Source organism: Zophobas morio, unplaced genomic scaffold, assembly GCF_036711695.1.
Source record: "Zophobas morio isolate AGI-343-1 ecotype UQ-CSIRO unplaced genomic scaffold, CSIRO_AGI_Zmor_V1 ptg000002l, whole genome shotgun sequence".
Lineage (NCBI taxonomy): Eukaryota > Metazoa > Arthropoda > Insecta > Coleoptera > Tenebrionidae > Zophobas > Zophobas morio.
The window spans coordinates 2,622,974-2,637,804 of NW_026972107.1; the positions used below are offsets into that span (position 1 = coordinate 2,622,974).

At 30.4% G+C, this 14,831-nt stretch overlaps 1 protein-coding gene across 6 annotated transcripts in view; it reads right to left on the reverse strand.

Moving 5' to 3' along the window:
- The window catches only part of LOC135124253 (microtubule-associated protein 1B), a 92,752-nt gene that overhangs the window by 25,870 nt on the left and 52,051 nt on the right, over window positions 1-14,831 (reverse strand). The window contains exon 1 of one of the 6 annotated variants that reach the window (XM_064049234.1): window positions 9,950-10,235. The exons of the other annotated variants lie outside the window; for them this stretch is intronic. Coding sequence (XP_063905304.1) covers window positions 9,950-10,033 — 84 coding nt within the window. The 5' untranslated portion in view covers window positions 10,034-10,235. Of the gene's footprint in view, window positions 1-9,949; window positions 10,236-14,831 lie in introns of those variants that run through there. 6 annotated transcript variants of the gene reach the window in all.

A 14,831-nucleotide genomic window follows, 5' to 3' on the forward strand; every position in this document is an offset into this window, starting at 1 on the left:
CGCTGAGGCGATTCGGACTGGGACCGGCCCGAGGGGCTCCAGGTGACACGGGTTTCCGGAATAAATTGCAGTGGACGGTCACACTCAGGCTTAATTTAGTCAGACAGGTCGAATTTAGTCACCGAAAACGCAAACATTGTTGCTAAACAGTTCCAAGAATCGTTTATAATAATAAAGTTGTTTGTTACAACGCAATATCGCATCAACCATTTTCAAAATTCAACGAAATATATTTTCTCATAGATTTCTACCTCCAGAAGTTACTTTCGATCCAATTTCTTTGATAAGTTCGACCATTTTCCCAGAGTAGCCAATTGAATGGTGGAATTTTTTAGAATTTTTCAAAAAAATTTGATTTCAAATCAAATATTTCCTAAATGTTGCACCTGGAACTTTAAATGCGCTATAATTTGAAATTAGTGTGTCGAAATTTGCATATCTGAATTTTCTAATATCTAATTTTTCAGCAACTTTTGAAAATTTTAGCCCCCTTTTGACCATTTTCGAAATTCAGCCAAATACATTTTCCTGCAGATTGATACTTTGGCCAATTGAAATGTGGCAATTTTTAACATTGTCCAAAAAAATTGGATTTCAAACCGAATATTTCTAAAATTTTCCCTGGAACCATAAACAGGCTATGTTTTTGAAACTAAAGCACCGAAGTCTATATCCCTGAAGTTTTTGGATTTTTTTTGGCAACTTTTTCAAAACTAAAATTTTTCGGAATGAAAATTTCGGCCCATTGTAAATTTCGACCTCTAGAAGTTACGTTCGGTCCCATTTCTTTGATAACTCGAAAAAAAATTGATTTCACAGAGAATATTTCTAAAATCTTAACCCGGAGCCAGAAGCATGCTGCATTTTTGAAATCATCTACATTCCTGAATTTTTTGGGATTGTTTCGGCAAGTTTTTGAAAAGCAAAATTTCTCCACGTTCGAATTTCATTGGTTTATTTTATTTACTGCGAGATGAAGACTGAATTTGAAGTTTTCTTCTCGATTACTCATTTTATTGGACGAAAAGTGGATTTTATATCGATAAATATTGGAATCTCAGTAAAAAAGGTAAAACTACCACCTACCTCCAGATTTGAATTTCATTGGCTTATTGTATTGGACGAAAAGTGGATTTTATATTGGTATCTAGTAGAATTTAAACAAAAAAATTAAAACTAATCCCACCCACCTAAACTTTTGAATTTTATTGGTTTATTTTATTGGACGAAAAGTGGATTTTATGTTGATAACTAAAAAACTTTTGAATTTCATTGGTTTATTTATTTACTGTGAGATGATGATCGAATTCTATTTTGTCAAGTCTTCGAATATACGATTAAGAAAAACTTCACTGGCCCCGCCCACCCACCCGATAGTGACAAAAACGGTAAACTTATTCCAGCCGCTTCCACATTTGAACTTCATTACCTTATTTTATTTATTGCGAGATGATTGAATTTAATTCGTCAAGTGTTCAAACTACGATAAAAAATACTTCCTATGCCCCGCCCACCCACCCCGTTTTCTTCTCGATTACTCATTTTATTGGACGAAAAGTGAATTTTATATCGATAAATATTGGAATCTCAGCAAAAAAGGTAAAACTAAGCCCACCTACCTCTCCATATGAATTTCATTGGTTTATTGTATTGGACGAAAAGTGGATTTTATATTGATAATGATAACTAGTGAAATCTAAACAAAAAAATTAAAACTATTCACACCCACCTAAACTTTTGAATTTTATTGGTTTATTTTATTTACTGTGAGATGAAGATTGAATTTAATTTGTCAAGTGTTCGAATCAACCATAAAAAATACTTCGTATGGCCCCGCCCACCCACCTGGTTTTCTTCTCGATTACTCATTTTATTGGACGAAAATTGGACTTTATATTGATAACTAAAATACTTTCGAATTTCATTGGTTTATTTTATTTACTGTGAGATGAATATTGAATTTAATTTGTCAAGTGATCGAATCTAGGATAAAAAATACTTCATAGGGCCCCGCCCACCCACCCCGTTTTCTTTTCGATCACTCATTTTATTGGACGAAAAGTGGATTTTACACTGATAAATCATTGGAATCTCAATGAAAAAGGTAAAATTAATCCCACCCACCTCCAGATTTTGAATTTCGTTGGTTTATTTTATTGGACGAAAAGTGGATTTTATATTTACTACTAGTGGAATCTAAACAAAAAAGTGAAACTAATTCCAAACACCTAAACTTTTGAATTTCATTGGTTTATTTTATTTACAGTGAGATGAAGATTGAATTTAATTTGTCAAGTGTTCGAATCTACCATAAAAAATACTTCGTATGGCCCCGCCCACCCACCCCATTTTTTTCTTGATCGCTCATTTTACTGGACGAAAAGTGGATTTTACTCTGATAAATAGTGCAATCTAAACAAAAAAGGTAAAATTAATTCCACCCACCTCCACTTTTGAATTTCATTGGTTTATTTCTTTTACTGTGAGATCAAGATTGAATTTAATTTGTCAAGTGTTCGAATCTACGATTGAAAAAAATACTTCATATGGCCCCGCCCACCCACCCGGTTTTCTTTTCGATTACTCATTTTATTGGACGAAAAGTGAATTTTATATTGATAACTAGTGTTCATGTAGAATTCTTTTGACAAAAAATGGAATTTTGGAAACATTAAGCACGCCAAAAAACGTGTAATGTGTAAATTTCATATTTTATAAATCCCAGAAAATATTTTTTTTTAATTTTTGATTTTTCAATTTTTGATTAGACGTTTTTCGTATTTTCAGCTCTTGGCTTTTTCAATTTTTGATTTTTGAGCTTTTTAATTTTTCAATTTTACGATTTTGTCGTTTTTAATTTTTTCAATTTTTAAATTTAAATTTTTTCAATTGTTTGATTTTTAATTATGCGTTTAATTCGGACGAAACACATAGGTGTCATTCGAATGTTGACTGGGGATTTTTTAATAGCACCCATTTTCGAAATTTTAAAAATGACACAGTTTTTTGGTTTTACGATTTGGAAGTTTTTGAGTTTTGAATTTTAAGTTTTTCAAAATTTTGATTTTTCAAATTTTTAATTTACAATTTTTCGATTTTACAGTCAGCTCGATTTGTTAATTTCCAGATAGTTTGTTTATTTAGTTTTCGGATTTTCCAGTTTCTTGATTTATAAAAATTTCGATTTTCAAATTTTCCATTTGTAAATTTTTGTTTCTTCAATTTTTCGAATTTACAGTTTTCCGATTTTAGGTTTTCTAGTTTTCAATCTTTCATTTTTCAATTTTACAATTTTTGACAATTTTTATTCTTTGATTTTGTTATTTTTCGGTTTCCCAGATTTTTGATTGGCAATTTTTCGATATTTCAATTTTGCGCTTCTCAATTTTTCAATTTCTAGATATTTTAATTTTTTCTTATTTCAATTAATCGAGATTTCAATTTTTAGTTTAGCTTTTAAATTTTTCAAGTTCTCAATTGTTTAACGCTTCATTCTAATTTTTACTTTAATTCAAAAATAAAATTAATTAAAACTGAAATGTTCACGATTTTACAATTTTTGCAAAATGTCGAAATCTACATCGCTTAATTTTTTGGGATTTTTTCGGCAAGTTTTTGAAAAGCAAAATTTTTCCAATTTTGAATTTCATTGGCTTATTTTATTCGACGAAAAGTGGATTTTATATTGATAACTAGTGGAATCTAAACAAAAAAAGTAAAACTAATCCCACCCACCTAAACTTTTGGATTTCATTGGTTTATTTTATTTACTGTGAGATAAAGATTGAATTTAATTTGCTAAGTGTTCAAAGTGGCCCTGCCCACCCACCCGGTTTTCTTCTCGATGTATTGGATAACGAGTGGACAAAAAATGGAATTTTAGAAACATTAAGCAGGCCAGAAAACGTGTAATGTGTAATTTTTCTATCCCAGAAAAATTATTTTTTTTAATTTTTGATTTTTCAATTTGCTTTTTTTCAATTTTTCGATTTCAAGTTTTACGTATTTTCATCTTTTGGCATTTTCAATTTTTGATTTTTGAGCTTTTTAATTGTTCAGTTTTACGATTTTGTCGTTTTTAGTTTTTCAATTTTTATATTTAAATTTTTTGATTTTTAATTGAGGGCATGCATTAATTTCGACGAAACACATTGATGTCATTCGAATGTTGACTGAGGATTTTTTAATAGCACGAATTTTTAAAAATTACACAGTTTCTTGGTTTTACTATTTGCAAATTTTTGAATTTGGAATTTTAACTTTTTCAAAATTTTGATTTATGCACATTTTTCAACTTTTTAATTTACAATTTTTCGATTGTACAGTCAGCTCGATTTGTCAATTTCTAGATCGTTTGTTCAGTTTTCGGATTTTCCAGTTTCTTGATTTATAATATTTCGATTTTCAAATTTTCCATATGTGAATTTTTGTTTGTTCAATTTTTCGAATTTACATTTTCCGATTTTAGGTTTTTTAATTTTATATTTAAAGTTTTCTTAACTAATTAATTTTTAATTGCTTTCACCACGTTTATTTATACTGTGTTGACTTGTTTTTTTTAATAGCACCCATTTTTGAGTTTTAAAATTTTTTTTAGTTTTCCAATTTTGCAATTTCTGCATTTTCTTCCAATTGTTGTTAGATTGTACAATTTTTTTCATTTGCAATTTTTCGAATTTGTTTTAAGTTTTTCAAAGTTTCTATTTATAAACTTTTGAATTTTTCAATTTTTCGATTTTATGGTTACACAGATTTTTAACTTTTTCGATTCATTGTGTTTTACAGTTTGTCGATTGTACAATTTTTCGCTTTCAAGTTTTCTAGTTTTCAATTTTTATATTTAAACTTTTTGATTTTCAATTGAGGGCAAGCATTAATTTCGACGAAACACATTGATGTCATTCGAATGTTGACTGAGGACTTTTTAATAGCACGAATTTCTAGAAGTCACACAGTTTTTTGGTTTTACGATTTGCAAGTTATTGAGTTTTGAATTTTAAGTTTTTCAAAATTTTGATTTATCCACATTTGATTTTTTCAAATTTTTAATTTACAATTTTTCGATTTTACAGTCAGCTCGATTTGTCAATTTCTAGGTAGTTTATTCAGTTTTCGGATTTTCCAGTTTCTTGATTTATAATATTTCGATTTTCAAATTTTCCATTTGTTAATTTTTGTTTCTTCAATTTTTTGAATTTTACAGTTTTCCGATTTTAGGTTTTCTAGTTTTCAATATTTCATTTTTCAATTTCACAATTTTTTAATTCAAAAAGATCAAATTTATTAAAACTGAAATTTTCACGATTTTCCAATTTTCGGATTTTTCAAATTTTATTTTTAAAGTTTTCTTAACTAAACAATTTTTAATTGCTTTCACGACTGTTATTTATATTATGTTGACTGAATATTTTTTTAATAGCACCCATATTTGGGTTTTTAAAAATTTTTTAGTTTCCCGATTTTTCAATTTCTGCATTTTCCGATCGTTGTTAGATTGTACAATTTTTCGAATATGTTTTAAGTTTTTCAAAGTTTCTATTTATCAACTCTTGAATTATTCAATTTTTCGATTTTATAGTTACATATATTTTTAACTTTTCCAATTCATTCAGTTTTATAGTTTTTCAATTTTACAATTTTTCGCTTTCAAGTTTTCTAGTTTTCAATTTTTCGAATTTTTACATTTTTGATCTTGCAAATTTTTGTTTCTTCGATTTTTCAAATTTTCATGTCTTCAATTTTTTGATTCGCAAATTTTTCAAATTTTAGCTTTTAAATAATCAAGTTCTCATTTTTGTATTTTTAAATTTTGGACAAAAAGAACATGTTTATTCATACCGAAATCTGGAAAAATTGCAAAGCAGGATTTTTTTTTCATATTGCCCTTGTATTTTCGATGTGAATTTTCGAAAAATGGAAACATCCGAAATCAAAAAATCAAAAAATTGGAAATCTAACACCTGAAAAAACGAAAAACTGAAAAGTGCAAAATCTAGAAGTTAAAAAACTGGAAAGTCAAAAATTGCAAATCAAAAATTGCGGAAACGAAAAATTAAAAATCTGAAAATTCTAAAAACTGAAAAACAAAGTTTTAAATTTAAAATTTGAAAAAAATTGCAACACGAGAAATTGAAGAACCGAAAAATTCAAAAATAAAAAATTGTGGAATCTAGAAATTGAAAAATCTCAAAAGTGAAGTAACAAAAAACTAAAAAATTGAAAACTTAAACTGGGAACTCAAAAAATTGCAAATCAAAATATTGGAGAAAGGAAAAATTAAAAATCGAGGAACGGAAAACTCGAAACACTGAAAAAACTCAAAAAGCAAAAATCCGAAAGTTGAAAACTCAAAAAGTTGCTAATCGAAAAATGGATTTATTGAAAAATTCGAACTTTTATTAGAGAGACAGTCAAGTAAAAATCTTGAGGCGCGAAATTCAAACACCGCCGCCACCTTGTCGCCATTTGCTACACCCACCTCATCCGAACACCCCGCATTTTCCGAAAACCCTTCCGCTCCGCGTAATTAAAAACCATCAAAATTCAAGCCACTTATACAAGGTGACTCAAAAAAAATAATATATTTTATATCTTTGGACCATTTTTTTTAATAAACCCCGAACGTGCTCGCTGCGCTCGCATTCTAAGCGTTTTTTTTTACGGTTCAGTATCATAGAAGTGATTAACGAAGAATCTCAGCGAAGTTGTTCACATTTTAATAATAAATTTCTAGACTTATTACTTTAAAAAAACAAATTCTTAAAGTGTGAGCGCAGCGAGCATGTTCAGGTTGCCGGACTTCTCCGAATTTAGTAGTCACAAACATTTTCAAGTTTCACTTTTTTTGCACAATAATAAATTCTCTCATTCATATTAAAAATTATTTAAGCTTCATTACAAAAATAAAAAAAATCGAAAACTGAAGAATAGAAATATCGAAGAACTGAAAAATCGAAAAATTGACGAATCGAAAAACTTGACTGAAAAATTTTAAAATCGATAAATGGAAAAATCGAAACACTGAGAAATCGAGAAGTCCAAAATTTAAAAATAAAAAATTTCACAACTGAAATGATGAAACATTGAGAAGTCGAAAAACTGAAAAATCGGAACCTCGAAAAATTGGGAAACCGAAAAACCGACAGCCAAAAAATTGGAAAACTGGAACAGAGAAAGGAAACACTAAAAAATCCAGAAATCGAGAAGTCAAAAAATCAAAAAATTAAAAAATCGAAAATTTAGAAATCGAAAAATGGAAAAATCGAAGAAAAAGTGAACAATCGAAAAATTGAAAAATCTCAGAACTGAAGCATCGAAAAATTGAAGAATTGAAGAATCGAGTAATCGGGAAATTCAAAAATTGAAAAAACCGTCTGTAGAATTGGGAAAGTGAAGATACTAAAAATTGAAAAATTTCAATACTGAAATATCGAAAAATCGAGTAAGTAAAAAGTCGATAAATCCAAATATTGAAAAATCGCAAAACTAAAATAGAAGACAAATCGAAAAATCTCAAAACTGAAGCATCGAAAAATTGAAAAATCGAGAAATCTAAAAGTCGGAAAATCGAAAATTTAAAATATCGAAAAACTGAAAGATCGATTTTTTTTTAATTTTCCGATTTTTTAATTTCTGCATTTTCCGATCGTTGTTAGATTGTACAATTTTTTGATTTGCAATTTTTCGAATTTGTTTTAAGTTTTTCAAAGTTTCTATTTATCAACTCTTGAATTTTTCAATTTTTCGATTTTACAATTTTTCGCTTTTAAGTTTTCTAGTTTTCAATTTTTCGAATTTTTAGGTATTTGATGTTGCAAATTTTCGTTCCTTCGATTTTTCGATTTTTCAAATTTTAGCTTTTAAATAATCAAGTTCTCGTTTTTGCATTTTTAGATTCTGGACAAAAAGAACAAGTTTATTCAAACTGAAATTTGGAAAAATTGTAAAGCAGGATTTTTTTTTCATATTGCCCTTGTATTTTCGATGCGAATTTTCGAAAAAACATCCGAAATCAAAAAATCAAAAAATTGGAAATATAACAACTGAAAAAACGAAAAACCGAAAAGTGCAAAATCTAGAAATTAAAAAATGCAAAAGTCAAATATTGCAAATCAAAAATTGCGAAAACGAAAAATTAAAAATCTGAAAATTCTAAAAACTGAAAAACAAAGTTTTAAATTTGAAATTTCAAAAAAACTGCAACACGAGAAATTGAAGAACCGAAAAATCCAAAAATAGAAAAATTGTGGAATCTAGAAATTGCAAATCTCTGAAGTAACAAAAAACTAAAAAATTGAAAATTTAAACTGGGAACTCAAAAAATTGCAAATCAAAATATGTACTGAAGAAAGGAAAAATTAAAAATCGGGGAACGAAAATTTCGAAACACTGAAAAAACTCAAAAAGCGAAAATCCGAAAGTTGAAAACTCAAAAACTTGCTAATCGAAAAATGGATTTATTGAAAAATTCGAACTTTTATTAGAGAGACAGTCAAGTAAAAATCCCGAGGCGCGAAATTCAAAAACCGCCGCCACCTCGTCGCCATTTGCTGCACCCTCCTCATCCGAACACCCCGCATTTCCCGAAAACCCTTCCGCTCCGCGTAATTAAAAACCATCAAAATTCAAGCCACGCGTGGAAAATGCTGTTAACATCGCTCGAATGGACGGATGCGATTAGCAACACAAACATGTCTTGTTTATGTTTTGTCATCGGTGGAGTGACAGCCGTAATCGCTTCAATTTAAAAACGTATAAATCTTTCCGATGGAGAGAAGCGGTGATTAATAGGAATCTAAATAATCGGGAGTGAAACACAAGTCGTGGAAGTGTGACGATCGCCTTATCTAATAAAACAAACCGACTCCTGTGTTTCGTTGTCGCACTTGAGGACGAATTTTCCGACTCCGATTTGTGTCAACTGCATGATCGATAATGTGGCCATTGTTTTTGGTAACTGTTTGAATCGTGACCTTTGGCGGCGCGCTAAAAACTTGACCCACTTGGTGAAATGTGAATCATGTACTATTAAAAACGTCGATTATGTAAAATCGAGCTGTCGATTTCGCGGGTTTGGAGGAGCGGAAGTTGAGAAGGAACGGTGTAGTCGGGGCGAGCTGCGCTTGACCGTACGAAATATATGTTCTTACGAGTAGCTTGGTTTATCGAATTGATAAGTGATAACAAATAGGACACACAATGTGCAATGCAAAAGTACATGCAGCGACTACGTAGGAGTCTTATTGCTTCGTTACTTTGCAATATTTCTTAAAAATGTTTATTGAAATGGAAAGAGGAAGGATCAAGCTATGTCTATATAGCACCAAAATTAATAAATAATTTTCTAAATTCGAGTGAAATTTTAAACAGATAGAACTGATAGTGTGAGCCGGTATTTCAGCAATCAAACGAAAACAGCGCTATACAAACACAGCTGGGTCCTTCCTCTTTCGAAATCACTGATTATATTTGAAAATTGACGTAAACTAAATCAGTTGTGAGTTTTTTCCGTAATTACTGTAACAACAGCCTTAAGTCAAACGCTCTCTAAAATCGTTGCAATTGTAAAGAAGGCTAAAAATTTCCACTAAACGATCGACCGATTTTAGCTTTGCCCAATGCCACAACTTCTGGGTGAAAAAAACACATTGTTGCTTTTCCATTAAGTACCAATTAAAACAGCATTAAGAAACTCCGTTTCACTTGCCCCACGGACTGTCGACACATTGTGAAACGATTTGCACTACTTAGTCCATTTTTTGGTCTTTTTACTTTCGAAGGACTCCGATAACGCGCGCCACCATCCGACTCCCAACACTGACGTTTACAAAAATCCTCTCTAAACCCGTAACCGCCGACGTTCATTTAAATAAAAACAAGTAACAGTAATTGCGTAAGCGGTGAGTAATCCCATTATCGTCTTGCTCGTAAAAATCCAACCGTTTCTCACCCAGATCCTGCAGAGCCTCGTCCTGGCAGGGACTCGCTCCGTCCTGCCCCAACAGCGACCTTTCGACTTAGCCCGCACTTTCATCTCATCGAAACGAACCACTGCATTTCACGTAACGAACCGCACTGACACACGCACCGGTTAATCCGCGATAGCCTGGAGGAAATTCTGTCACGGCTCCGGCGAATCCAGGAAGCGGCGGTTTTTCGCGGCGATAAGCCCGGTGACGGCGTGACGCTCCGGCGGCGGCGTGGTTTGTTTATTCGCCGTTTTTCTGGAGAGTAGGCGAGGACCTGCTGCAAACGCGCGGTTCCGAACCCGTCTGGCAGGTTTGCACCGACCTCTCGGAGGTAACGGCATCGACGTGCTCGTGGCATGGGCCGGTTAGTCAGGCACGTGGGGTTGGCGGACCCCGATGCCGCGATGGGTGACACCATTGCCGCCCGAAAATGGTGATTCGGAAGTGACGTTGTGGCCAGTGGCGTACGACTTTTTTTCTCGCCTCCCACGCCTGATTGCAAGATCCAGTTTATCCTTGCCGATCCCAGTAACCGATAATTGAGTGTGTATCTGTGCACAAAAAAGCCATCTTACGTAATCCGCTATTATCCTCCCAACAAACGTTTGTGACAAAACAAGCAGAACGAACTGCCGGAGGATTAAACTTCCAGCTTAATTTGAAGATAGAGATATTGACCGTCGAATCACGAATTCTTCGTGTCGGAGCGAAGAATTTATTTCCGTGTTCGGTCGACTGTGCGTTATTCGGCAGGCGGGATTTTGGTTAACAGGGTTTTGGCGATGTTGTGGAAGCGGAGCGAGTGCGACCACGGATTATTTTTAGGTTTTATTGTGTGCACGCCACTGTTGCTGAATTAAAAAAATGTACGGTTGGAAAATTTTCTAAATCTTGAAGCACCAAATTTTGATAAAGTTTTGCTACTATTTTACTTCTAAATATAAATGCACAGATGCTTTTCTATCGATTCCAGGTCAATATGTACGATTTTAAAACGGCTACTGCTTTTTTCCGGGAAAGATAAGATTATCAAATATGCATAGAATAGCACAAGTGGATAACAAAATATCTGTACAATCTTCTTGAGTTGAGTTTTATTTAATATAATAATGATATCTACTGATCTTCACGTAATGGTTTTTGATTAGAACTGATAACTATTGAAAACAATTTTTTTAAGTTCTAATTCCAAGTAGGCACTTTTATGGATGACATAAACAAAATCAACAACAAAGTAAAACTTTATCTTTACACTTACATAATCGTAAACTGAAATTAGAAATTGGCTTTGCATTTAACGTTCATCTTTTCTGGACGTGTCATAATCCTTACAGCACGCAAAATAGGTCTCCCGTTTCGGGTTAGTTTTTATATTTACTTATCCAAAGTGACTCAAAAAAATTAATATATTTTATATCTTTGGACCATTTTTTTTTAGTAAACCCCGAACATGCTCGCTGCGCTCGCATTCTAAACGTTTTTTTTTTTTTCAGTTCAGTATCATAGAAGTGATAACGAAGAATCTCAGCGAAGTTGTTCAGGTTTTAATAATAAATTTCTAGACTTATTACTTTAAAAAAAAACAAATTCTTAAAGTGCGAGCGCAGCGAGCATGTTCAGGTTGCCGGACTTCTCCGAATTTAGTAGTCATAAACATTTTCAAGATTCACTTTTTTTGCACAATAATAAATTCGCTCATTCATATTAAAAATTATTTAAGCTTCATTACAAAAATAAAAAAATTCGAAAACTGAAGAATAGAAATATCGAAGAACTGAAAAATCAAAAAACTTAACTGAAAAATTTTAAAATCGATAAACGGAAAAATCGAAACACTGAGAAATCGAAAAGTCCAAAATTTAAAAATAGAAAATTTCACAACTGAAATGATGAAACATTGAGAAATCGAAAAACTGAAAAATCGGAACCTCGAAAAATTGGGAAATCGAAAAAGCGACAGTCAAAAAATTGGAAAAAGAGAAAGGAAACACTGAAAAATCCAGAAATCGAGAAGTCAAAAAATCAAAAAATTGAAAAATCGAAAAATGGAAAACCGAAGAAAAAGTGAATAATCGAAAAATTGAAAAATCTCAGAACTGAAGCATCGAAAAATTGAAGAATTGAAGAATCGGGAAATCGGGAAATTCAAAAATTGAAAAAACCGTCTGTAGAATTGGGAAAGTGAAGATACGAAAAATTGAAAAATTTCAACACTGAATATCGAAAAATCGAGTAAGTAAAAAGTCGATAAATCCAAATACATATTGAAAAATCGCAAAACTAAAATAGAAAACAAATCGAAAAATCTCAAAACTGAAGCATCTAAAAGAAATCGAAAAGTCGAAAAATCGAAAATTTAAAATATCGAAAAACTGGAAAATCGAGAAGTTAAGAATTTGAGCATCGAAAAACCAAGAAGTCGATTAATTGAGAAACTGAGAAATCGAAAAACCTGTCTACAGAATTGGGAAAGTGAAGAAACAAAAAATTGAAGAATAAAAAAATCCTAAAACCGAATTATAAAAAAACTGAAAAACAAATTTAAAAATCGAAAAATTGAATAAGTAAAAAATCGATAAATCGAGATATTAAAAAATCCCAAAACTAAAATAGAAAAAAAACTTAAGATTCGAAAAATTGATAAATCAAGAAATCGAAACAACAAAAAAATTGACGAAAAATTGAAACATTGAAATTGGAAAGTCGAAAAATTGAAAATTTAAAATATCGAAAAACGGAAAAATAAAAAAATTAACAATTCATAAAATTGAAAAGTCTGTCTGAAGAATCCGTAAAGTGGAGATTCGAAAAATTGAAAAATCGAAAAATTGAGGAACAAAAAACTGAAAAATTCTAAAACCGAAATATCGAAAAACTGATAAATCGAGAAATCGAAACAAAAAATTTAAAATCGAAAAATGAAAAAAATCGAAGAAAAATTAAAGAATCGAAAAATTGAAGAATCTCTAAACTGAAGCATCGAAAAATTGAAGAATTGAAAAATTGAGAAATCGAAAAGTTGAAAAATTGAAATCGGAAAGTCAAAAAATCGAAAATTTAAAATATCAAAAAACTGAAAAAACGAGAAGTTGAGAAATCGAAAATCGAAAAACCCGTTTACAAAATTGGGAAAGTGAAGATTCGAACAATTGAAGAATAAAAAAATCCTAAAACCTAAATATCAAAAAATTGAAAATCCTAAAATTTAAAAATCGAAAAATTGAAGACTTGAATAAGAAATAATCGACAAATCGAAAAATTTAATCGAAATATTGAAAAATCCCAAAACTGGAAAACAAGAAAAACTGAAGAATCGAAAAATTGATTAATCGAGAACTTGAAACATCAAAAAATCGAAAAAATTGAAACATCTAAAATTTAAAGAACGAAAAATGGAAAAATTGAAGAAAAATTATTGAAGAATCGAAAAATTGAAAAATCTCACAACTGAAATATCGCAAAATCAAAAAATTGATAAATCGAAAAATTTAATATTTCAAAATCGAAAAATTCAATCGAAATATTGGGAAATCCCAAAACAGAAATAGAAGAAACACTGAAGAATCGAAAAATTGATAAATCCAAATATGGAAACATCGAAGAAAAATTATTAAAAAACCGAAAAATTAAACAATCTCAAAACTGAATAATCCAAAAACTGAGAAATCGAGAAATTGAAGAATTGAAGAATCGAGAAATCGAAAAATTGAAGCCGAAAAGTCAAAAACCGAAAATTTAAAATATTGAAAAACCGAAAAATGGAGAAGTTGAGAAATCGAAAATCGAAAAACCAAAAAGTTGATTTATCGAGAAATTGAAAAATTCCAAAACTAAAATAGAAGAAAAACTGATAAATCGAGAAATCGAAACAACAAAATAATTGAAAAATATAAAATTTAAAAACCGAAAAATGAACAAATCGAAGAAAAATTGAAGAATCGAAAAATTGAAAGATCTCAAAACTGAAGCATCGAATAATTGAAGAATTGAAGAATCGAGACATCGAAAAGAAAAACTGAAAAATCGAGATGTTGAGAAATTGAAATTCCAAAAACCAAGAAATGTATTAATTGCGAAATTGAGAAATCGAAAAATCGAAAAACCCGTCTACAAAATTGGGAAAGTGAAGATTCGAAAAATTGAAGAATAAAAAAATCCTAAAACCGAAATACCAAAAAATTGAAAGATCTAAAATTTAAAAATCAAAAAATTGAAAAATCGAATAAGAAAAAAATCGATAAATCGAAAAATTGAACCGAAATATTGAAAAATTCCAAAACTGAAATAGAAGAAATACTGAAGTATCGAAAAATTGATCAATCGAGAACTTGAAACATCGAAAAATCGAAAAATTTGAAAAATCTAAAATTTAAAAATCGAAAAATGGAAAAATCGAAGAAAAATCATTGCAGAATCGAAAAATTGAAAAATCCCAAAACTGAAATATCGAAATATAAAAAAATTGTTAAATCGACAAATCGAAAAATTCAATCGAAATATTGATAAATCAAGAACTCGAAACATCAAAAAATCAAAAAATCTAAAATTTAAAAATCGAAAAATGGAAAAATCGAAGAAAAATAATTGAAGAACTGAAAAATTGAAAAATCTCAAAACTGAAGCACCGAAAAATTGGGAGATCGAAAAATTGAAGAATTGAAGAATCGAGAAATCGAAAAATTGCAGTCAGAAAGTCGAAAAATCGAAAATTTAAAATATCGAATAGGTGAAAAATCCAGAAGTTGAGAAATCGAAAATCTAAAAACAAAAAAGTCGAATAATCGAGATCAAAAAATCGAAAAATCCGTCTTAAGATTCGGGAACGTGAATATTCGAAAAATTGAAAAATTCTAACATTGAAAT